Source organism: Gossypium hirsutum, chromosome A07 (genome assembly GCF_007990345.1).
Source record: "Gossypium hirsutum isolate 1008001.06 chromosome A07, Gossypium_hirsutum_v2.1, whole genome shotgun sequence".
In the NCBI taxonomy this organism is placed as follows: Eukaryota; Viridiplantae; Streptophyta; class Magnoliopsida; order Malvales; family Malvaceae; genus Gossypium; species Gossypium hirsutum.
Window position 1 is genome coordinate 52,469,897 of NC_053430.1, and position 25,172 is coordinate 52,495,068.

Below are 25,172 nucleotides of genomic sequence, written 5' to 3' on the forward strand. Positions count from 1 at the left end.
AAACCCTAAAACAGGGGAGATTTTAACTAATAAACTGTACTAATGGGCTGGACCAAAAATTCTAGAAAACAATTTGTAGATGGATATTCGAGTCTAGTTTCAGGAAAAATTTACGAAACTGGTTTTCGAGTTTTGAAACTCAAGATATGATTTTTAAGGCGACAGTGACGCACTAACCAGCTTGTCTGGAAATTTTTAAATGGACAATGAAAATAAGTGAATTTAGTCTGTGAACCCCTCGTGTCCGACTCTGGTAACGGTCTCGGGTACGGGGTGTTACAATTTTATTGGTATCAGAGCTACGCTTTAGTCGATTCTAGGACTACCGTAATACGTGTGGGTCTAGCTATACATGCCATTTTGTGATTATTTGATAGTGTGGTGATTTTTGACATTTGCAAATGTGTTTATTTATAGTAATGGATCCCGATCCCGACCGAGCAGTAGCTGATGATCTTGAGAGTGTAGCGCCTGCTCCCGCGCAAGGGACAGCGCCGGCGGACTCTTAACCTATTGCTAGCAATCAGGATGATGAGGCTAGGTAAGCTTTTTATAGCGTGATGAATGATTGGTTCAACCAATACATTCGAACTAATACGGCTGTTCCACAACCTCTATTCCCGACAAACACAACCCCCGCACCTACAATACCTCCGGCAATTGACCAAATAAGGTCAAATAAGCCCCTAGTTGATAGAATCCGAAAGCACGGGGCTACTGAATTTAAGGCTACAGATAGCGATGATGCCGAGCAAGCTGAATTTTGGTTGGGCAACACTATCCGGGTACTCGATAAGCTATCTTGCACACCCGATGAGTGCCTAAAGTGTACTATCTCCTTGCTACGTGATTCTGCCTACTCTTGGTGGAATACGTTGACTTCTGTTGTGCCCAGAGAGCAAGTAACTTGGGAGTTCTTCCAAACCGAGTTTCGAAAGAAGTATATCAGTCAGAGATTCATTGACCAAAAACGAAAGGAATTTCTTGAACTCAAACAAGGTTCCATGTCGGTTACCGACTATGAACGAAAATTTGTAAGGCTTAGCCGGTATGCGCGGGAATGCATTTCTTCAGAAGCCGTGATGTGTAAACGTTTCGAGGATGGGCTGAATGATGATATAAAGTTGTATGTTGGCATTTTGGAAATCTGAGAATTTGTGGCACTTGTCGAGCGGGCTTGCAAAGCCGAGGAGCTCAGTATGGAGAAAAGAAAAGCTGAGGTGGAAGCAAAGGAGTTTCGTAAGAGGTCTTCGGGGAAGCCCTTCCCACAGTCATCGAAGAAATTTAGAGATGGCTTAGGCCGATCTAGAGACACTTCGGGCTTATCTAGACGAGATCGCGATCGACCCCCTGTGAGTGCACGAGTCACTTCGGTCGCCAGTGTTGGAAATGATCGTCGAGACAGAACAGAGTGTCAGTATTGTGGTAAATGGCACTCGGGGAGTTGTAGGTTCCATGACCGCTCCTCTTACAAGTGCGGATCGGTTGACCACTTTATTAAAGATTGCCCGAGGTTGTCTGAACAGAATGTAAATCAGAGTGGGAAACCGGGTGCTACCACTGCTCGAGGTAGACCATCTAGAAATACGGGCAATGCTAGTGGTGGTCAGAGAGGATCTAGAGAAGCTACAACCAGATCTGAGGCTCGTGCTCCTGCTAGAGCTTACGCTATACGCGCACACGAGGATGCTTCCTCGCCAGATGTTATTACCGGTACTTTTACTCTCTTTGATACTAATGTGATTGCTTTGATTGACCCTGGTTCTACTCATTCTTATATATGTGAAACCTTAGCATCCAGTAAGACTTTACCTATTGAGTCTACTGAGTTCGTAATTCGGGTGTCAAATCCCTTGGGTCATTACGTGCTTGTCGACAAAGTGTGTAAGAAATGTCCCCTAGTAATTCGAGGTTCCTGTTTTCCGGCGGACTTGATGCTTTTTCCGTTTGATGAATTTGATGTTATCCTCGGTTTAGATTGGTTGACCGTGCATGATGCGGTTGTGAATTGCAAAAGCAAGACTATTGATTTGAGGTGCGCAAATAACGAGATAATCCGAGTTGAGTCTACGGACTTAAAGGGGTTGCCAGCTGTAATATCATCAATGTTGGCCCAAAAATATGTAAGAAAGGGGTGCGAAGCATACCTTGCGTATGTACTTGATGACAAAGAGTTAGAAAAGAAACCCGAATCTGTGCCGGTGGTTTGTGAATACCCAGATGTTTTTCCCGAGGAATTACTGAGTTTACCACCTGTTCGGGAGGTAGAGTTTGGTATTGAGCTTGTACCTGGAACTACACCGATTTCAATAGCTCCGTATCGTATGACACCAACCGAGTTAAAAGAGTTGAAAGCTCAGTTACAAGAATTGACGGATAGAGGTTTCGCTCGACCAAGTTTCTCACCTTGGGGTGCACCAGTATTGTTTGTGAAAAAGAAGGACGGAACCATGAGGTTGTGCATCGACTATCGTCAGCTGAATAAAGTGACGATAAAGAATAAATATCCGTTACCGCGTATTGACGATTTGTTTGATCAACTAAAGGGAGCCTCGATGTTTTCAAAGATAGATTTGAGATCGGGTTATTATCAGTTGTGAATTCGAGATTCAGATATACCCAAAACTGCTTTCAGAACGAGATACGGCCACTACGAGTTCTTAGTGATGCCGTTTGGGCTCACTAATGCACCTGCGGTATTTATAGATTTGATGAAATGGATCTTCAGACAGTATTTGGACCGATTCGTAGTTGTGTTTATTGATGACATCTTGGTCTATTCAAAAGATGAGACCGAACATGCTGAGCACCTGAGATTAGTGTTGCAAATTTTACGGGATAAGCAGTGAAATGCTAAGTTCAGTAAGTGTGAGTTCTGGTTAAGAGAGGTTAGCTTCTTGGGTCATGTGGTATCCGCATCGAGTATTCGAGTTGACCCGAGCAAAATTTCAGCCATACTTAACTGGAAGCCTCCGAGAAATATTACTGAGGTTCAGAGCTTTTTGGGACTTGCCGGTTACTACCGACGGTTTGTAAAAGGTTTCTCGATGATAGCCACACCAATGACGAAGCTACTTCAAAAAGATGTTAAGTTCGAATGGATGGAAAAATGTCAGAAAAGTTTCGATCAACTGAAAACTTATCTGACTGAAGCTCCAATTCTAGTGCAACCCGAATCAGGCAAAGAGTTTGTCATTTATAGTGATGCCTCCCTACTTGGGTTGGGTTGCGTATTGATGCAAGAAGGTCGAGTTGTGGCCTATGCGTCGAGACAATTAAAGCCACATGAGAAAAATTATCCGACCCATGATCTCGAACTAGCTGCCATCGTATTCGCTTTGAAAATATGGCGACACTACTTATTTGGTGAGAAGTGTCATGTATTTTCGGATCACAAAAGTCTCAAATATTTGATGACTCAAAGAGACTTAAATCTGCGACAAAGACGTTGGCTCGAGTTGTTGAAAGATTATGAGCTTGTCATTGACTATCACCTTGGAAAGGCTAATGTGGTTGCGGATGCCTTAAGTCGTAAATCACTATTTACCTTACGAGCGATGAATGTACACTTGTCTGTTCTATCCGACAATGTGATAGTGGCGGAATTAAAGGCCAAACCATTGTTGATTCATCAAATTCGTGAAGCTCAGAAAGTCGATGATGAATTGGTTGCCAAACGAGCTGAATGTGCTCCGAATATGGAATCAGAGTTTCAAATTGATGACGACGATTTTTTGAGGTTCCGAAGTCGTTTGTGTGTTCCAAGAAATTCAGAACTCATTTCGATGATTCTGAACGAAGCTCATTGTAGCCAAATGTCAATTCACCCGGGGAGTACGAAAATGTACAACGATCTGAGACGTCAGTTTTGGTGGCATGGTATGAAACGAGACATTTCCGATTTTTTTCGAAGTGTTTAATATGTCAGCAAGTAAAGGCGGAACATCAAGTGCCTACGGGTTTACTTCAGCCGATCATGATACCTGAATGGAAATGGGATTGAGTCACGATGGATTTTGTGTCTGGGTTGCCATTGTCGACAAGTAAGAAAGATGCGATTTGGGTTGTTGTTGATAGACTGACTAAGTCGGCTCACTTTATCCCCGTACGCACGGATTTTTCATTGGATAAACTAGCTGAATTGTATGTTTCTCAGATTGTGAGATTACACGGGGTACCTATTTCTATCGTGTCGGATAGAGATCCGAGATTCACCTCGCAATTTTGGAAGAAATTGCAAGAAGCTTTGGGTACCAAGTTGCATTTTAGCACCGCTTTCCATCCCCAAACCGATGGTCAATCCGAGCGGATAATTCAGATACTCGAGGATATGCTGAGATGTTGCATCCTTGAGTTTAGTGGTTCATGGGAACGGTACTTACCTTTGATTGAATTCGCTTACAACAATAGTTTTCAATCAAGTATTAAGATGGCACCTTACGAGGCTTTGTACGGGCGTAAATGCCGTACGCCATTGTTTTGGACCGAGCTCGGTGAAAGCAAAATTTTCGGAGTGGATTTGATTAAAGATGCTGAACAGAAAGTAAAAATAATTCGTGAAAGTCTGAAGGCAGCATCAGATCGTCAAAAGTCGTATGCGGATTTAAAACGAAGAAATATTGAGTATCAGGTGGGAGACAAAGCGTTTCTTAAGGTTTCACCTTGGAAGAAGATACTCAGATTTGGCCGTAAGGGCAAATTGAGTCCGAGATTCATTGGGCGGTACGAAATCTCCGAACGAGTTGGTCCAGTTGCGTATAGATTGATTTTGCCCCCTGAACTTGAAAAGATTCACGACGTCTTTCATGTTTCGATGCTTCGACGTTATAGATCTGATCCGTCACACGTAATTAATCCATCAGAGGTTGAAATTCAATCCGACATGAGTTATGAAGAAGAGCCGATTCGTATCCTAGCTCGTGAAGTGAAAGAGTTACGAAACAAAAAGGTTCTTTTAGTAAAAGTGTTATGGCTCAAACACGGGATAGAAGAAGCTACTTGGGAACCCGAGAACTCTATGAAAGAGCGATACCCAAACCTATTTACCGGTAAGGTTTTTCGGGGATGAAAATTTCTTAAGTGGGGGAGAGTTGTGACAGCCCTAAAGTGACCCTAGTCGGAAAGCGGTTTCGGGACCGCTAAACCGAGTCACCAAATTACTTGAATATGATATTTATTGTCTAAAATATGTGATTATGAATGTGTGAAAGTTTTAAGCTTCGATTTAGTAAATTGCATGTGAAATTAGTCAATAGGACTTATGTGTGACACTTTTGAAATGTGATAGGTTAATCTATGAGGATCTATTAGTGCATGTAGTCAAAGGGGTGGACTTGCATGTCAATTTCCCCCATTTAATTACTAGTGGCCGGCCATGACAAAGGGTGATGGGCAAAACATGTCATAAAACATGTTGTGATAATGGTTTATGTTAGAAAAAAATAAAATAAGGAGTATGGGCAATAAAATAATAATGGGAAGGTAAATGATGACAAAAAAAGTGTGTGTGGTTGCCCCCCATTGCCGTGAATTGAAAAAAAAAGAAGAAAGAAGTTCTCATGTTGTTCTTGGCCGAATGGGAGAAAGAGAAGAAGGGGGAAGAGCTTTGAGAAAATCGGCTATGGTGGGTTGCTAGACTAAGGTATATTTGATGTTGTCCATGAGATTCATGCATGTTTTTAGTTGTTAGTTTGAGTTCTACCTAGCCCATGGTTTGAATCTTTGCTATGAGATGGAGATGATATTCGGCCATGGGTGTTGTCTTCTTGGTTGATGTTTGATGTTGTGGTGATGAGGCATGAAGATGAGTCAAGTTTCGGTTAAGGTGGTTTTGTGTTGATGTCATTTGCATGGTAAGTGTGAACCTTTGTAATGATACATGTGATGGTGATTGATGACTCTTGGATTTTCTTTTTGGCATTTTTGAGTTAGACATTAAGTTTCTTGTGTAACCCATGACCAAAATTGAATGGTATGGTGTCTTGATGCATTCGGCCATGGTAGAAAGTAGATGTGAAATGGTAGTAAGGTGAAGTGCAAAATGTTAGTATTTGATTACTAGTGTATATATGCGTAGTAGCCGAGTTTTGAACTTGAAACAAAATGATATATAATCAATACAAGTAACCATACTTGTAGGAAGTATTAAGCATATAATCGGCCTCAACATAGACATGCATATTCGGCCATAGGAAGAAGATTGGTGTTGCATGTATTCGGTTAGAGGCAAGCATATTGATGCTTTTATCTTGGCTTAGACAATCGGCTAAAAGAGAGTGTGGGCTAATATGTTGAGTTGATTCATGATTTCATATGTATGTGACTTTAATGTCTAATGTATATATATGGGCTAAGTACCTTGAGTTCCTCTTTTGATGCTCAAATGATTAAATCAATTTATTTGTTAAATTAAGCTCAAGAGCAAAGGGGAACTAAATCCGATAAAGGGAAGGAAAAAGTGGTCGAATAGCCATCGAAATCGTTCGACAACATTCGAGGTAAGTTTTCGAGCAATGAGACTTCGTTTATGATTTGATTAAGTCATGATGTATGAGCATAACAAATATACGGTGATATGATGGTTCTACTTGAATTATATGATGAGCTAATTAGTCTATACATATGACGGGCAGCCGTATGTGCATAGAGATCGTGTCATAAAGCAAACTAAACCATGCTGTTTGTATGTGGCTAGTGAGCCGAAAATGGGAGTGCTTAATACGTGACTTGTATTTGAACTCTAATTATGAAAATGAGGTATAAATGTGTCATGATTTATTGATATGTGCATGAATATTCGGATGATAACCGGGCTAAGTCCCGAAGGCATTTGCGCTAGTGACTAGTTCCGGGCTAAGTCCCGAAGGCATTTGTGCGAGTTACTATATCCGGGCTAAGTCCCGAAGGCATTTGTGCGAGTTATTACATCCGGGCCAAGTCCCGAAGGCATTTGTGCGAGCTACTATATCCGGGCTAAGTCCCGAAGGCATTGGTGCGAGTTACTATATCCGGGCTATGTCCCGAAGGCATTGAGCAAGTAGCTATATCCGGTTAAATCCCGAAGGTACTTGGCTTGGGAATGAGCGACCTTGCTGTAATAGTTTCAATTAATATGCTCGTAAAATCCCAGCAATGAGGTATGTCTCGTATATGCATTGATTTAGTTGATCCCTTACAATTAGTATTCGCTCAGTCGATAAATGAGCTACCGGCCTTTGGCTAAGTTGATCTTTTGTGTATGAATATAAGGGTTGGTAATGTGAAGTAAGTATGATATTGAGAATTTGTGCATATGAAATTATCTGTTTAGCCATATGAATGCTACATTTTAGTTATGTCAAATATTATGGCTCAAACTTACTAAGCATTAAATGCTTACTCCGTTCTTTGAATCTCTGTTTTATAGATTTTGGTTCGTCAGCTATCGGACTCGGGATTATTGAAGTCGAAGTCTCCCACACTATCAAAGCCCCTTTTGGTACACTTTTGGTTAAACCTTGAAATGGCATGTATAGGACTACCCTTTTTGTTGTGGGTCATGTACCCTTTGGTTTTGTATAAATTTGGATAGCCATGCGAAAATGGCTTATATACACTTTGAGCGTAGTATTATAATCGTTTTGTATGTTGTTCATTAAGAGGTGTGGAAATGTTTGGAAACGATTAGCCATTGGAATGGTTAATCATAATCATATTTTGTGCTATGTATGAAAAAGGGCTAGTTGAATCATGGAAACTATGTAATAGGTAAAGTCTACCTTAAAAATAGATGCTGATAACAGCAGTGACGTGAATGTGAAAAATCACTAAAAATAGTAGGAATGGAATTAAATAGTGAGTAAATTATGTAATTGAACCTTGATGAATCTATTTTCATAGAAAAGTAACGAAACAATCATATGAACAGTATGTTAAGAGATATTTAAGTTTTCGTGAGACAGGGCCAGAACGGTTTCTGGATTCCCTGTTCCGACTTTGGAAATTTATTATAAATTAACCAGAGATAATTAGAAGTCATGCCATATATGTATAGATTCCTTTTCGAGTCTAGTTTCTATAGAAACAAACGGCATCAGTATTGAAGCCCTGTACAGGGAGATATCCAAGTCGTAGTGCGTGAAGGTCAGAGTAGTCGAACCCTGAAATAGGGGAGACTTTAACTAATAAACTGTACTAATTGGCTCAACCAAAAATTTTAGAAAAAAATCTGTAGATGGATATGTGAGTCTAGTTTCAGGAAAATTTTACGAAACTGGTTTTTGAGTTTTGAAACTCAAGATATGATTTTTAAGGCGACAGTGATGCAGTAACCAGCTTGTCTGGAAATTTTTAAATGGACTATGAAAATAAGTGAATTTAGTCTTTGAACCCCTCGTGTCCGACTCCGGTAACGGTCTCGGGTACGGGGTGTTACATAGGTTGTGTAAGTAAGGGTGGCAAATAAGCTTGGTAAATAGCCTTATATTGTCCACACGGGTAGACACACGGGTGTGTGTCTAGGCCGTGTGTGACACACGGTCTACCCTATGGGCGTGTGGTCTGGCCGTGTGTCCCCTGCACGTCAAAATTTCAAGTTAGTATGCATGATAGAAAACACATGGGCAGAGACACGACTGTGTGTCTTAGCCGTGTGATGGTCACAGCCTAGTACACGGGCGTGTGCCTTGGCCGTGTGACATTTTGGGTATGCTGACACTAGAAATAGAATGCCCAAGTTTTTGCACACGGGCTAGGACACGGGCATGTCATGGCTGTGTGAAGAACACGAGCCAGGGACAAGGGCGTGTACCAGGCCGTGTGAAAACCCCTGTAGGTGTGCATTTAAAATTAATTCTACACGGTTGTGTTACCCTTCTACACGGGCGTGTGCCCTGTTTCAAAGTTAAATTTTTCTATAGATGGTTTAAGGACTCGAGTTGATCCTGAATAGTTTTCAATGGATGATTTGGGGCTCGTATGCCCATAATAAGAAGTTTAAATCAGAAATTGAAAAGTTCTAATTTGGACCAAGTCTTGGTGACTTAGGGAACATTTGTGTGCATGAGATCGAGTTAGGTAATGCCTCGTATTCCGCTTCGGCGTGGGTTACGGGTATAGGGTGTTACAAGTGACACCTCGAAAAAGGTTTATTTTTTTTAGAATCAAAAGACCATGGTTAAGCCATGGGGTAATCTAGTGGCGAACAGGTGCAACTCATGGTAATAACGTAGTCTGCCAGGATGGCAAATAAGAAGCCTATCAAGTCATAAAAGGAGAATATCTATATGAGTCATGCAAGAAGTAGGTTGACATAATAATCAAAGTGCGTTGAAAGCACAAGTAAACATGCTAAACAAAATAAATAAGGCTAGGTTAAAAAGGCCTTATTCATTTGTCTCTCCACCGGGAGGAAGTTTTAAAAATTCTCCAAAATTTTCTAAAGTGAGACGAACTAGTGTGTTCAAAATAAAAGAATTTATTGTAACAACTGTCTCACTCGACGAGTCATGTTCAAGGAAGGCATTTGAGTAAAATGCTCGAACAAGATTTCCATGGGTGGTGGAGCAAATTTTGAAAAAATCAATCCAATTCCAATCATTTAAAGTTTGAAGATAAGCGAAGTTAAAATAAGTTAAAGATTCAAGATCAAGAGGACAGGAAATATTGATGCATATTGAAACTTCAAGTACCCAATTGAGTGTTAAAAAATAAAACTAGGGGTGTAATTACTTTTTTTTTTAATTTGAGGGTTTTTTACACCCTTAAGCCTATATACATAAGTATGGTGAGATTGATCCTAAGTTTACTTATATCATTTCATCTAAAAATATATTTAATTTTTATATAAATTATTTATAAAAATATTTATAAGTTTTTTCCATCAAATCTTAGTGTACAATAATTAAACCAATATTTAAATGAGAAATATATGATTAGTAAGTACTAGGTGTAGTGATAAAGCACATTTTACTTCTAAAAAAAAAATTTGAATTAGAATCATGGAAATGATATTGTTGAGAAAGGTACCTATGAATCCGGAAAAAATTATGTTATAAATAGGAGATATATTGTTTATAAAAAAATAGAAAAGATATGAGCTCCACTACTCATTTTATGGCGGTTAGGGATCTTGCATTTCTGTTGAGATACAATGGTAGAAGTATAATTTTCTTGAGTCTTGACCCTCATGTTTCGGACACCATTTTCAGTTTCAACCTCTAACATCAGGGACATCATTTTTCATCCATGGGAAAAATAAAACCAAAAACACACAAAAATTCCTGTCTGGTTTTCTGCTCCTTTCAAATCTGTCTCTTTCCCCAGACCAAAAAGAAATTACTAACTTTCGGTAAACAAACCAACCCTGCACCGGTTGCATTAGTTTCAACTGCAAGACTTTTGGCACCAGATTTTCTTTTCTCGGAAAATCTCAGGTTTACATTGATGTCTGGAACTTTCCAAGCCAAGGGGGGAAAGAAAAATTTGATTTCCTCCTGTTTTCTTGGTGACCAATCAAAATTAAATCTCATCATAATCATATTTATATATATGATCAGTCCTTGGGGTCCTGGTAAACCATTTTAACATCGGATGCAATAGGATTGCATCATTATATATATGCTTCATCTTGAGGGTCATAGGAGATTGGATTATCCCATTTGCATGCAAATTGCATTACAATGGCATTTTATTTCCCCAGGAGACACCAGTCTGTAAGAAGTTCAGATCATTATTCAGAGAAAACAAGCGAAGAACCACAGCCTCACGTTAATAACAAAAATGCTCAGACCACCGTCACGTTGATGTACCAAACAAACTTAGTAGGGTATTTGCAAAGCATTACGATTTTGTGGTGCAAGAACCTTATGAACCATTCTCTCACCATAATGGTAAACAGTACGGAAGGAACTTCTCAATACAGTTGCAAGATCGATCTTAAGCCCTGGCATTTCTGGAGCAGAAAGGGGTATAAATCATTTTACGTTGATGGCAAACAAGTTGATGTCTACTGGGACCTTCGTTCGGCTAAATTCAACAGCAGCCCCGAACCGACGGCGGATTATTATGTAGCTCTAGTTGCAGATCAAGAAGTGGCTTTACTGTTGGGGGATTACAAGAAAAAAGCCTACAAGAGAACGAAATCAAGACCCGCATTGGTTGAACCATTGCTGTATTATAAGAAGGAAAACGTGTTTGGCAAGAAGAGCTTCGCGACAAAAGTTCGGTTCGGGGAGAAACGAAAAGAACACGACATCATTGTGGAGAGCGCGACGAGTGGATTAAAAGACCCTGAAATGTGGATAAGCATGGATGGGGTAGTGTTGATTCATGTTAAGAATTTGCAGTGGAAGTTCAGGGGAAACCAGACAGTTTTGGTGGATAAACAACCGGTTCAAGTTATGTGGGATGTGCATGATTGGTTGTTTACCAGCCCTGCACCGGGGCATGGTTTGTTTATATTCACGCCCCTTGAGGCCGAAGCTGACAGTGATATAGAGGGGAGTGGGCATGGAGGAGACAGTGATACCAGCACTGGGAGTAGGTATTATTCCACGAGAAGCCCCGCCAATACGTGCGATTTCAGCTTGTTTCTTTATGCATGGAAGACTGAGTGAGATTCAATGTATGCATTCGACAATTTCCATTTAAGAAAAGAAAAAACCATTAAACAGTTCTTGTATAGCCATTCTCATTCATGTATACTGTATATGCTTCTTCGAGTAACGTAGATTATAATCATTCAAGTTACTGAAGCAGATATGTTGCCGCTTTGAGCTGCATAGAAATTGCCCACGTTATTTAGAAACAATTACATATTCACATTGTACATATCAAGTTGCATAATAAAATCTGATAATTTATTGAAGATGAGGAAGTCTGCTGCTGTCATGTTCTCGGTTTTAATAGCATATTCACGTTCGATTCATATCCTTGTTATTTGTTCATGCTGAAGCACTTGTATTCTATGGACCTAAGTTTTGCCTCCTCACACTACTAATATTTCTACATGATACTTGCATCTGATATTCTCTCCCAAATACGACTCCCAATATACAGACTAGGAAGTAAAGTGTATTTTACCTTAATATAATCCTTTTAGTGATTTCCTGGAGATTATGAGAGTATCATAATCCATTAGACTTATAATAGAAGGGGATAATGTCCTAATCCCTATAAAATATTGAATGTTACTTGATTAACCATGTTGAATCAAGTCTTCAAAGTTACCACTGACCCATAATTGTATCAATTACTATTCATATATAACGATTTTAATTGTTTTCTACATTTCTAATTCTATTTCTTTTAGAAAAAAAAATCATATTTTCTCAAGGTTTTCATTATTTAAAATTGAATAAACTATACTAGCAGTCACTCTAAAATAGTATTATTTTTATTTTGGTCACTCTAATTATTTTTCAATTTAGCCACTCTAATTAAGATAATTGATCAAATTAGTCATTGTTGTTAAAATTTTTGTTAGTCTACTAACAAATTGTTAACGTGACACTTTTTTTACTTTTAACTAAAGTTAGGAACCTCTTTATAATCAATCCAAAATATTTTTTGGTTTATTTGCAACATAAAGATTACCCATCCTCATCACCGCCCATCCCCTATTCCCCCATTTCTATCACTCCTCACTCTGCTGCCCTTACACCATAAAACCCACCTTACACGACTGCTTCTCCAACATGGATAATGCAAATCTTTAAGGTGTGTTTCTTTCGAGTTTTTTTTTTTCAATTTTAATGGATAAAAGTTCACAGATCATCTAGTAAAACCCAACTTTAGAACAGGTTTTAGCTATTGGTCTATTAAATTTTAGTGAATTTGGGTGTTTAAAAAACCACTATAGTAAATTAAGCTTTTAGTGGCGTTTTTAGCGGCTTTTGGACTGAAATCGCCGCAAAGGTTATACATTAGTGGCGCTATCCAAAAAATGTTGCAAAAGGTAAGGCATTAGCGGCGTTTATGAGAAAAAAGCCACAAAAGGTAAGGCATTAGCGGTGTTTTTGAATAAACGCCGAAAAAAGGTAGAACTATAGCGACGTTTTTCTCATAAATAGCGCAAAAGGTCAGTAATAGCAGCGTTTTTTCATAAATGCCGCAAATATGTATAAAATTTTTGCGAAACTGTGCCATTTTGTTAGCCTCGGAACGTCAAATTTTTTCCCCAAATCAATTCCCCCTCTCCCCGAAATCCCTAAGTTTCTTTCCTAGACCCTTTTCTTTTTTCCCTAATTTTTTCCCCAAATCAATTCCCCTTCCACGAAATCCCTAAATTTTTTTCAAAATCCCTTTCCTTTTTTCTCGAATTTTTCCCCAAATCAGTTCCCCCTCCCTGATATATGCGCAAAATTGATATTTTGTTGAAGAAGATAAAGATTGATGATTGCTTTTGGTACAGAGATATATATTTTCTTATTTGTTCCTTGCTCTCGATTTAAGGTAATTGCTAATTCTTGTTTGTTTGTTTTTTTTGGCGTTCGGGATTTTCGCTGACTTACTTCTCTTCTATAATCGATATGTTTTTCTAGATCACGAGGTTTTCAAGATTTTCATCGCTTTCTCCAACTTGTATTGCTTCCATTCCTAGCTGGTAATCAATTATTCTCTCCCTCACACACACCTTTTTTATTTGATTAATTTCGCTTTATGTTTTCATTTTTTGTTTATTAATTGGTGCTGTGTTTGGTTGCTGGTAAACAAGAAGGAAATAAAGAAAAATAAATAAATGGTTTTGTTTAAGTTCTTTTGTTGTTTTATTAATTTTGTTTCAGTTGAACTTTGTGACCGATGTTAGCTTTTTATCTCGACATTGAAAAGAATGTGAACTCTTTTGCTGCATTAGTTAGCCATTTGATAATACTCTAAAATGACATACTTTTATGTATTAATTGCATATATATTTTGAGTATGATTCTACTAAATTGTGTTTTTTTTTGGTTTTTTATCTTGTAGGGACAAAATTGAAAGCAAAAGGAAATTTGAGGGAAAAAAGCATGAATTTAAATATAAAATGGGCCAGTTTACGAAATAGGGAAGAAATGGTGTTGAAAATACAAAGTGTGAAAGACTTGGGGGGCAAAAATTCAAAGAAGAGATTTATAAATATAAGACTCTATTTAAATTTGAATTTTATTAGGATTATTGTTAGGAATATTATTTAGATTTAATTTCAGCTTTTATATTTATCTTTTAGAGTTTAAATAGGAAGAAACTAGGTTTTTATGTACTATAAATAAGGGATAGAGTGACATAAATATTCACTTACCTTTTCTGTAAAAACTCTCTCTCCCAAAAAGCTCTAGCTTTTTGTTCCTTTTATTTTTCAATAAAATTCAACTTTAGTAAACTTATTTGTCTTTTCCCGAAAAGCATGAGCCACTAAACTCATTTAGCCAAAGGTTATCGAGATTCCCTAAAAAAGGTTCATTAGGCTTAGAACTCGCACTTAGCCTTCTCAATGAGTATTTATCATTTCTCCGCATTACGGGACTGACGCTTCTATCCATGTCCTTCCAAAAGTGATCTTTTCATCTTGTGCTAAGGCGGCCGCTTTGTATGTTTTAGGAAGGTTGCACAGTCGATTCATTAACTTACTACATCAGAGGTTGTCGAGCCTAAAAGACAAAATGGTATGGCATTCGCCATTAAGAAATGATGATCTAGTGTAAGACGGTCCCACAAAAGTGACAGTTGGCTGGAGTCAGGTTCCTCTAAATCGTAAGGCTAAAATCTAAGTGGAGCTAGTGGTCGTAGGCATCCTCTTCCACTATAACTGGCTTATTCTTTCATGAGAAGGATCACCTAAAAGCCTAGGATTGAACCCAAGAAGGATTGAGATAACCGGGGGATGGAATCTTTCAATCAAAGCTTTTTCTCAATTCTATTTCTCTTTACAATTTTGATATCAATTTATACAATTTCAACCCTCCATTTTTTTTAATTCTATTTTCTTTCTAGGTACGCCACTTTTCTAGGGCACGACTGTGCTCGGGATATCGAGGAACAAGAACTTGTGCAAAACCAGTCCCTGAGGATTTGACCCTACTTCCCTTATACTATTCTTTTCGTTATTTTATAGTGATAGGTTATTTTTAGTGATTTCAGTGACACACCAAATTTTGGCGCCGTTGTCAGGGACTGGTAACGTACTAATCTTGTTTCTTTTTTTTTATGACCAAACCTGCTCTAGGAAATCTTACGTTCAATTCAGAAATAGAAAGGACTGCGAAAGCTAATCGCAAGGAAATGAAACTACGAAAAGAGTAGTCAAAGGTGGTAGGAACTCAGAGTAATCCATCGTTGGAAATAGAAGCAAGCGACGAAGTTAAGTATAGCGTTAATGAAAACCCTACTCAAACACTAGAGAACGAAAGAATTGGATTTGATCCACTAGAAGAAGTGATTAATGCTAGGGTTACCTGAATCTAGTACAATAACATATGGCTTAAATGATTCGGTAAATGGCCGAAGCTCCTATAGAACAACAGCCGTTATGCATTGCGTATCCTACTATGATTACTAATTTTGAACTTAAGTCAGGATTAATCCAGTTGTTGCCAAATTTTCATGGATTACAAAATGAAAATCCACACAAACATCTAAAAGAGTGTTATATGGTTTGTCTTAGTATGAAACCTCAGGAAGTAACTGAAGATCAAATCAAATTACGTGCTTTCCCTTTTTCCCTAGCAAACTCTTCTAGGGAATGGTTATTTTATTTATCTCCTAGATCTATCACAATGTGCACTAATTTTTCCTGTTTGTTTATCAACATATTTTTTCAAACATCACGCGCAGCTGAATTAAGGAGGAGGATTGTTGGGATAAGGTAAAAAGATGTGGAGTCTCTTTACGACTATTGGGAGTGATTTAAGAAGTTGTACACAAGCAGAGCAGTCTCTTCTCCAGTACTTCTAAGAGGACTTGAAGCCCACGGAAATGAATATGATAAATGCCGCCAGTAGAGGGGAATTAGTCAACATGACCCCCAACAGACAAGGGACTTGTCCTTTAGATGGCTGCAAATACTCATCAGTTCCGAGCCAATCCTGAACCCACTAGAAGGGTTCACTAGCTAAGTAATTCAAATTTAGACGATAAAGTTGATAGACTTACTAATATCGTGAATTCTCTTTTTGTAGTAAAAGCAGAACCAGCCCGACTGTGCAAAATTTTGCAACACCCGAACATACAATTGATGTATGTCCTAGTTTGTATGGTGATACTATGGCCTATTTAGATGCTATAGGGAACTTTCCTAGACTACCCCAAAGGTGATATGACGCCTATGCAAATACATATAACCTAGGATGGAAACACCATCTTAACTTGAGTTATGGGGCAAACCTACAATATAACCAGCCATACCAAAATCGGTTTCTACAACAAATGCAAGATTTAGGTACCTCTCTAAAAACCATCGTCACTAAATTAGCAGTTAATGTGCTTGATTTCCAACAGTAGATATAACGACAAATTGCTGATTTCCAACAGTAAATAAAATGACAAACTCTTGATTTCCAAAAGGAAACAAAGGATTTTCAACAGAAAATCGAGGCGTCTATAAGAGAGTTGACCACATCAATTGAGAAAATGAACTTACAAGGAAAGCTGCCATCATAAACGGAACCTAACCCAAGGCAACACGCAAATGCAGTGACGTTATGAAGTGGAAAAGTACTGGAACCAAATCTTGGTAGAAATCTTGACCAAGATTTTGCTTAGAAAAAAATAAGAGAATGATGAAAAAGTCCGAACGAAACCTCTATTACCCATAATTCAACCTTCGTTTCCAGGACGATTGAACCAACATCAGAGAGGTAATAAGGAAAAAGAGATCCTCGAAACATTCAGAAACATCGAGATCAACATACTATTATTGGATGCCACCAAACAAATTTTGCAATATGCCAAGTTTCTTAAGGAACTTTACACCAACAAGCGAAAATTGACTGGAAATGAAAGAGTAAATGTTGGTGAAAATGTATCTGTGGTGTTGCAGCGGAAGATGCCAGTAAAATGTAAAGACAGGGTCATGTTTGTAATACCATGCAAAATAGGCCACTTAGGAATTAAAAAAGCTATGTGTGATTTAGAGGCCTTCATACATGTAATGCATTTTTCTATTTATGAATCACTTAACGTGGGTTTTTTTGATGAAAACATGTGTTATCATTCAATTGGTAGATAGGTCGATTGTGCATCCAGAAGGAGTCCTTGAGGACTTATTAGTGAAACTCAATGGACTTATCTTTTTGTAGACTTTTATGTGATAAAAATAGAAGAGGATAATGCTCTTGGGTCTTCAGACATCTTGTTGGGGTGACCTTTTCTTAGTTCTACAAATACTAAGATTAACGTGCTTTGCGAAACCCTCACGATAGAGTTTGACGGGGAGATCGTGAAGTTTAACATTTATGGCGCTATTAGTCATCCTAGTGAAATTTTGAATGTAAACTGTGTCGACATAATTGACTAATTAGTAGAAGAAACTTTTGAGTCATCTTATGGAGATAAACTTGAAACATTCTTTGATGATAATTTTGATTCAGGATCTATTTGCGAATCTATTAATAAATTATCAGCTCCTATGAATATTAAACTTCTACCTTTTGTTATGTAAGCACCAAATCTAGAATCAAAACCACTTCCCGAGCATCTCAAGTGTCATTTTTGGAGAATGATGAGACCATTGTCGACTTAAAAGGGATTAGCCCCTTGACATGCACACATAAGATTTTCTTGGAGGAAATATGAAATGAAAGTAAGAGGTGCAAAGAAGATTAAAGCCAAATATGTTAGATGAGGTAAAAAAAAAGAGAATTCCAAACCCATACAATCGAAAGAATTTAGTTGAAACAACCCCAATACTAGTTGGGGCGTCAAGCTAACGATGTTAAATAAATTTTCTATATTTTATTTTTTATTTTCTTACATGTTAATAAATTTTATTCCCTCTTCTTATATCCAGGAAAATCGAGGAGAAGAAAAATTAAAATTGGAATGGCATTTTGAAGGAATGGGTATGTTTTAGCAAAACCCCATATTCTACCCTAGTCCAGGTAGGAGCAGTGCATCCCTGCTTTAAACTCACCCAAACCTACGCCCAAACACCCACCCTACAACTAAAAATCCTTCCTCCTACACTTTGAAATCCTTATTTTTCACCCATGTTCACCCAAAACTTCCTTAAGCCGCCGCTAGCCCTTTTCCCTACCCCCATCGCTGATATTTGAACCACCATGGCTAGGACTAGGAGACGCGCCACAGTCGAACTCTCGTTAACTGTTAACAATCATCAGCGCTGATTCTCTGCACCTTAACATGTCAGCCTTGGCGATGCCAACCCTTCCCCTCCTTGTAGTATATGTGAATGACAGTGACTACATGAGAAGTTTTTCTAAAACCTTTATCTTTTCCATTTTTTTCTTTCACATCGAGCACAATGTGTTTTAAGTAGGGGGAGGCATTCCTTATTATTTCTGTCATTTTATTTGTTGTTTTTTCTGTTGTACTGCTATTGATACTTCCTTATGTTTATTTTTGCCCACATTTATTTATTTTAGTATATCCTTCCTCTTTTCATGCCCAAGATTTTAACCAGGAATTGCCCATTGTTTGACCTGGGAGCATGATTCTTATCTACTAAGTTAGTTATGATTTTTCTAATTTGATTTCATCTCCACTATTTTATTTATGTTTAAGCAAAAATAATTATGATATAATGAAGTTAACTCTATCTTGCTTATAGTAAAATCGATTAAGTGTAAATGCAACGAGGACACTTAATACGAATGTATGCTAAATCTATTTTCATGACTGTTAGGTAGTTATCGAAACTTATTTTTGACACTTGATTGTTTTTCCTAGTCCTCCAAAATTAAAGTTTTGTTTTATTAAAATAATAATAATGCTTCCGTGGTTATGAGCACAGCTTAAAATCTGATTGACTGAGTAACCGAGGTAGGGTGCTTGGGTTGTCATCCTACTTCACGTCAAAAGGTTGTGTGTTGTGTTAGGTAAAACTCCACTAACTGGAATTAAACAAAAAATTTTAAGAATTTGTTGGGCTGAGTAACCGAGGTGGGGTGCTTGGTTGTCATCTCTCTTCGCGTCAAAAAGTTCAATATATTCTTAATAAAAGAAAAACATATATAAATATAATAAATTAGAAGTATGTTAGGCTGAGTAACCGGGGTGGGGTGTTTGGTTGTCATTTCTCTTCACATCAAAAGATTCCATATATTCTTAAGAAAAAAACAAAAAAAAAGAAGAAGAGAAAAACAAGAAGAAGAAGGAAAAACAAGTAAATAATAATAATAAAGAATTGCATTTAGGGACTAAGGGTGGAAACAAATAGGGTGTGTCTTGGTAAGTTTAGTAAATTACCTAATTTTCATGAAATAATCTAAGACGATTTAATTTTTGTGTGTTTAAATTGGGATAATTTTTCAAGTTTTACTTAAAGCAAGCTAAAGGTTCTCTTTATTTTTCATATGCATTATGCCTAATTTTTATAAAAATTTGGAGTGATACTTCTTTTATGAAAAAAATCTAAATTACACAGTGGATAAAAACCATACTTGAGGACAAGCATGGGATAAGTAGGGGGAATATGATAATACTCTAAAATGACATACTTTTATTTGTTAATTGCATATATATTTTGAGTATGATTTTTTATCTTGTAGGGTCCAATTTGAAGGAAAAAGAAAATTTTGGGGTAAAAAGCATGAATTTAAAAATAAAATGGGCCAACATACAAAATAGGGAAGAAATGGTGATGAAAATACAAAGTGTGAAAGACTTGGGGGCAAAAATTCAAAGAAGAGATTTATAAACATAAGACTCTATTTAAATTTGAATTTTATTAGGATTTTTTTAGGACTATTATTTAGATTTAATTTTAGCTTTTATCTTTATTTATCTTTTAGAGTTTAAATAGGAAGAAACTAGGTTTTCTATGTACTATAAATAGGGGATGGAGTTACATAAATATTCACTTGTCTTTTCTGTAAAAACTCCCTCTCCCAAAAAGCTCTAGCTTTTTGTTCCTTTTATTTTTCAATAAAATTTCATTTTATTAAACTTATTTGTTTTTCCCGAAAAGCATGAGCTACTAAACTCATTGAGCCAAAGGTTATCGAGATTCCCCAAAAAAAGTTCATTAGGCTTAGAACCCGCACTTAGCCTTTTCAACGAGTATTCATCGTTTCTTCGCATTACAGGACTGACTCTTCCGTCCATGTCCTTCTAAAAGTGATCTTTTCATCTTGTGCCAAGGCGGCCGCTTTGTATGTTTTAGGAAGGTTGCACAGTCGATTTATTAACTTACTGCATCAGAGGTTGTCGAACCGAAGAGCCAAAATGGTGTGGCATTCGCCATTAAGAAATGATGATCTAGTGTAAGACGGTCCCACAAAAGTGACAGTTGGCTAGAGTCAGGTTCCTCTAAATCGTAAGGCTAAAATCTAAGTGGAGCTAGTGGTCTAGGCATCCTCTTCCACTATAACTGGCTTATTCTTTCATGAGAAGGATCACCTAAAAGCCTAGGATTGAACCCAAGAAGGATTGAGATAACCGGGGGATGGAATCTTTCAATCAAAGCTTTTTCTCAATTCTATTTCTCTTTACAATTTCGATTTCAATTTATACAATTTCAACCCCTCCATTTTTTTAATTCTATTTTTTTCTAGGTACGCCACTTTTTCTTGGGCACGACTATGCTCGGGATCTTGAGGAACAAGAAGTTGTGCAAATCCAGTCCCTGAGGATTTGACCTACTTCCTTTATACTATTCTATTCGTTATTTCATAGGGATCAGTTATTTTTGGTGATTTCAACGACACGCCACCATTGATGATTAGAACAAAGTTTTGTTTCAATAGGTTTTGTTGCATAAATGGAAGGTAGAAATTTCATTAGGAAGTTTTATTAGAAAATAATTAAAATATTTTGTTTGTTATTTTGTTTGTTAAGGCAAAAAGTTTTGTTTATGAATTTTTTTTTGTTTGTTCTCAGCTTGAATTAATTGAAGTAATGATTTTCTTTGCGTTAAATGATTTTGAGATTTTGGATGATATATTGATGGTCAGCATTGTTTGCTTTATATATTTCAAAACTTAGAGATTGACTTAAGAAGAAACCTGAAGATGATGAGTATTAGTGAAGAAGGTGATAACAATAAACACAATCTAAAGATAAGTAAAAAATATAAGTCAATATTTGTGAGAAAACAATCTAAAACTATTTTCAGCCATTAATTCAATATAAGGGGAACATAGTACATGACTTCTCTCTCTAATTACATAAAAAAAAGTTCAATATTAGTTCTGTGTAAGTTGTGAATTTAGTTCTTATATGTTCATAGCTAATTGGATTTTTTTTATCTTAAAATTTTTTATTATATGTGAAACTGAATTAGGTCAGATTTGTTTTCAAAAATAAGTTCTTTCAACACTTTTTTACAAGGTTGAAACTTGAAATGATGCTTAAGAAATCTAATCAACTATTTACAATATTAATCAATTTATTGAATGCATGTGAATTTGGCCATTTTCATGTAGTTCTAATCTTATGTTTTTTCTTAGTTTATATTGAAATAAGAGTAAGATATTTGGAGTTTTTAGTTTATACTAAAACTTGAAATGATGCTTTGATCTTTAGGTGTACTATCTATTGAAAGAACTTGTAAGGAAGTCTGATTGCTGAAACACAAGTAGACAGTTCTTGTTGTAGTATTTTTTTTTTTGTATGTGTGCTGTTAGTTTCTTTATGACTACTTACTTTCTGTTGACCAAGATTTCCTGTTAAACACTTTCATCCAAAGTTAGGCATCACTTGGTTTGGTTAGTTATTAACCACTCCCACATTTTCCTTTTAACTTACCAAAATGTATATATTATTTTCCCAATCTCAATCCAAGCATTCCCAAATTCCAGTTTTTCTCTCTACTAACGAAATAAGCATTTTATATTTAAATAATTTTATGAATAATTAATTAATTTCCAATTAATTAAATGAAATAATTTTATGATATATAAAATTATTTAATTAAATAATTATATAATCATATGATGAAAAATGAGTTCGTTTAGTCAATCTATACTATTTTTTTAATAATCGAATTTTATATTTTTTTAATTTGATATTTAAATTTATCAAACATTATACAAATTACTTTAATATACTATAAGATTTATTTTTTTTATAAGATAATAAAAATAATCAATGTATGATCCACATGTTGAAGATGACATGAATTTTTTTTTGTATTTTAAATGTTCAATTACTTTTTATTTATTTTATTTTAATTTTTTTAATTTAACATAATGTTCAATTAATTTACACTACTCTATTAAGTTAACCATATCATGTTATTATCACTACTCTATTAAGTTACATGAACAGTAACTACATGTATTTTTTTCAAAGTTGAATTTGAGTTTTATTTATTAATATCCTGTATTGGCAATGATGAAAACGAAGCAAAAGTTGAGGCCAATTTTCAAAGCCATAAACATAAGAAGTGGTTGCAATATTTAATCAATTTTTTTAAAATTTAAAACTAAATAAATAAAACAAACAACAATTTTTTAACTTGAAAAGAAATTACTATCAATATATTGATTGATGGAAGTTCAAATAGTGTTGTTATGATAAAATAATAGTTTGTGCAAGATTTTACATAACTTGGTTCCGTTTATAACTACAAATTGTTTCCATCTCCAAACCAGATTAAAAAAATTCAGTAAAATGAATAAAAGAAAAAATAAGAATAAAAGTTAATGATTATCATAACTTACATAAACATTTAAAGTAAATGATTGTCATAACTAATATAAACATTTAAATAATATAAAAAAATGCAATTTCTAATATTTAGAGAATATAAAAATGTTGTCACTAATATATATATTTTAAATAATTAGATACTTGATACTTGATATTATATTATCTATTTTTGTACAATGACATGATTTAAATCTATTTAGAACACTTAAGTAACCGTAATTTATTGTCAACTTTAGACTTCAAGAACTACAAAATGGATAAGAGTTGGATGGATTTGTCAAGGGTAAGCAACGACTATTGAAATGGAGTACAAACTTTTCTAAATTTTGCATTTCAAAATGCAAGCCAAGAGAATATGATTCTTCGCCAATGTAAGAAGTGTGGCAACACCAACTTCCATTTTCATGAAGTTGTTTACGAACATCCAATTGTTGATGGATTTATTCAAGGATATAAAAAATGAATTTTCCATGGAGAGTGTACACCTTGTAGAACCTCTTCAACGATTAATCTGGCTTATCCTCATAATGCTTACCATCAGTCTATTAGAGAAGATGACATGGAAGATATGTTGCAAGATGCATTTAATATGCACAGTCATGGTTTGCAATTATTTTCACTTGAAATTATTGCATCTGATGATTGTGATATTGGTGGAAATGCTTTTACCGAAACGAGAAGAAGTACACCTGATGAAGAGCCAAATAGAGGAAGCGGCGAAGTTCTACAAGTTAATGACATGAATGAATAACTTTATGAGGGATCAAAATTTTCAAAACTATCCTTTTGCATTCGTCTTTTTCACTTAAAATGTTTGGGAGGGTGGACCTGAAACTCTTTTACACTACTATTAGAGTTTTTGAGAGATATATTTCTGTTTCCAAAAATCCCTCATTCATGCAAATATATGAAGAAAATGATAATAGATATAGGCCTTGGGTACGACAAAATTCATAGTTGCCCAAATGACTGCATGTTTTATTGGGGTGATCAGTAAAGCCAACAGTCTTGTCATGTTTGTGATAAATCTCGTTGGATGAATAGGAATGCAAAAGATGTGAATGAGGATGAAGGTAAGGCACAGTCAAGAAAGAAGCCAATAAAGATTTTGTGATATTTTCCACTAATACCAAGGCTTCAAAGGCTTTTCATGTCATCAAAGATAGCTGAGCCTATAAGATGGCATCATGATCAACGAACCAATGATGGATTAGTAAGGCATCCTATGGATTCTTTAGCTTGGAAATCATTTGAAAGTAAATTTCTAAGCTTTGCAAGCGATCCTCAAAATGTGAGGCTTGGGCTAGCATTTGATGGATTTAATCCTTTTAAAATCATGAGTACTTCGTACAGTACTTGACCTGTAGTGTTTGTTCCTTATAATTTGCCTCCATTGATTTGCATGAAGAAATTTTCTTTTATCTTATCTATGATTATCTCTGGAGAGAAAGGTCCTGGGAATGATATTGACATTTATATGCAATGACTTATTGAAGAGTTGAAAAAAGTTATGGGCGGGTGTTGAAACATATAATATCTTGAGAAAGGAGAACTTTTATTTACGTGTAGCTTTGTTACGGACTATTAATGATTTCCTGGCTTATGCCAATTTATCTGGTTTGAGTACCAAAGGACATTAGACTTGTCTTTGTTGTGAGACACAAACATGTTCGAAGTGGTTATATAATAGGAAGAAGTTCTCTTATATGGGGCATCGTTGGTGTAACTGCTCGATTTTGGGCCTAGTCGGAACAGTGGTTTCGGGACCACAAATCTGATGAGAAAAAAAATTATTTTTCTTATACTTTTATGGTCTACGGTTTCACAGAATGATTTTGTGAAAATTTCGTTCGAAAATTTCAACGTTTGGGCACTCAATTTAGTTAAAAGGACTAAATTGTAAAAAGTGTAAAAGTTGAGTTCTACATGTTAGAGGTGTCCAATTGTTATGAAATTTTAAATTGGAGGTCCTTAAATAGTAATTAGACCATTGGTTAATTTTTTGGAAAAAAATGGATATGAAATAGGTGAAATAGAATATTTTTAAGTTAGGGGTATTTTGGTCATTTAGTAATTAAAATGAATTAAAAACAAAATTAAAAGAAAATTTTTGTCCATCTTCAACCCCATGGCCAAATTTCACAAAGGGAAACCATGGCTAGGGTTTTTCAAGCTTCCAAGCTCGATTGTAAGTCCTTTCTAGCCCCGTTTTTAATGATTTTTACATTTTCGATATCCTCGTAACTCGGTTTAGCTATTTATACCATTATTTTGAGCTAGGGCTTGTGTTTAAAATTTACCCATGGATTACATACATGTGTTTTGATGTTTTATGGAAGAATATGAAAGTTTGGAGTGTGATAAACAACTTTTACTAAGTGATTTTT

At 36.0% G+C, this 25,172-nt stretch overlaps 1 protein-coding gene across 1 annotated transcript; it reads left to right on the forward strand.

Moving 5' to 3' along the window:
• The first annotated feature begins 10,140 nt into the window (after window positions 1–10,140).
• On the forward strand, window positions 10,141–11,845 carry LOC107943807 (uncharacterized). The gene has a single exon (XM_016877626.2). The coding sequence runs from the start codon at window positions 10,659–10,661 to the stop codon at window positions 11,592–11,594; it is 936 nt and encodes a 311-aa protein (XP_016733115.1). The 5' UTR covers window positions 10,141–10,658; the 3' UTR covers window positions 11,595–11,845.
• Window positions 11,846–25,172: the final 13,327 nt, after the last annotated feature.

Bases quoted from the DNA above. Each gene is read 5' to 3' on its own strand.
- LOC107943807 (XM_016877626.2), top strand. From the start codon at position 10,659: ATGGCATTTTATTTCCCCAGGAGACACCAGTCTGTAAGAAGTTCAGAT.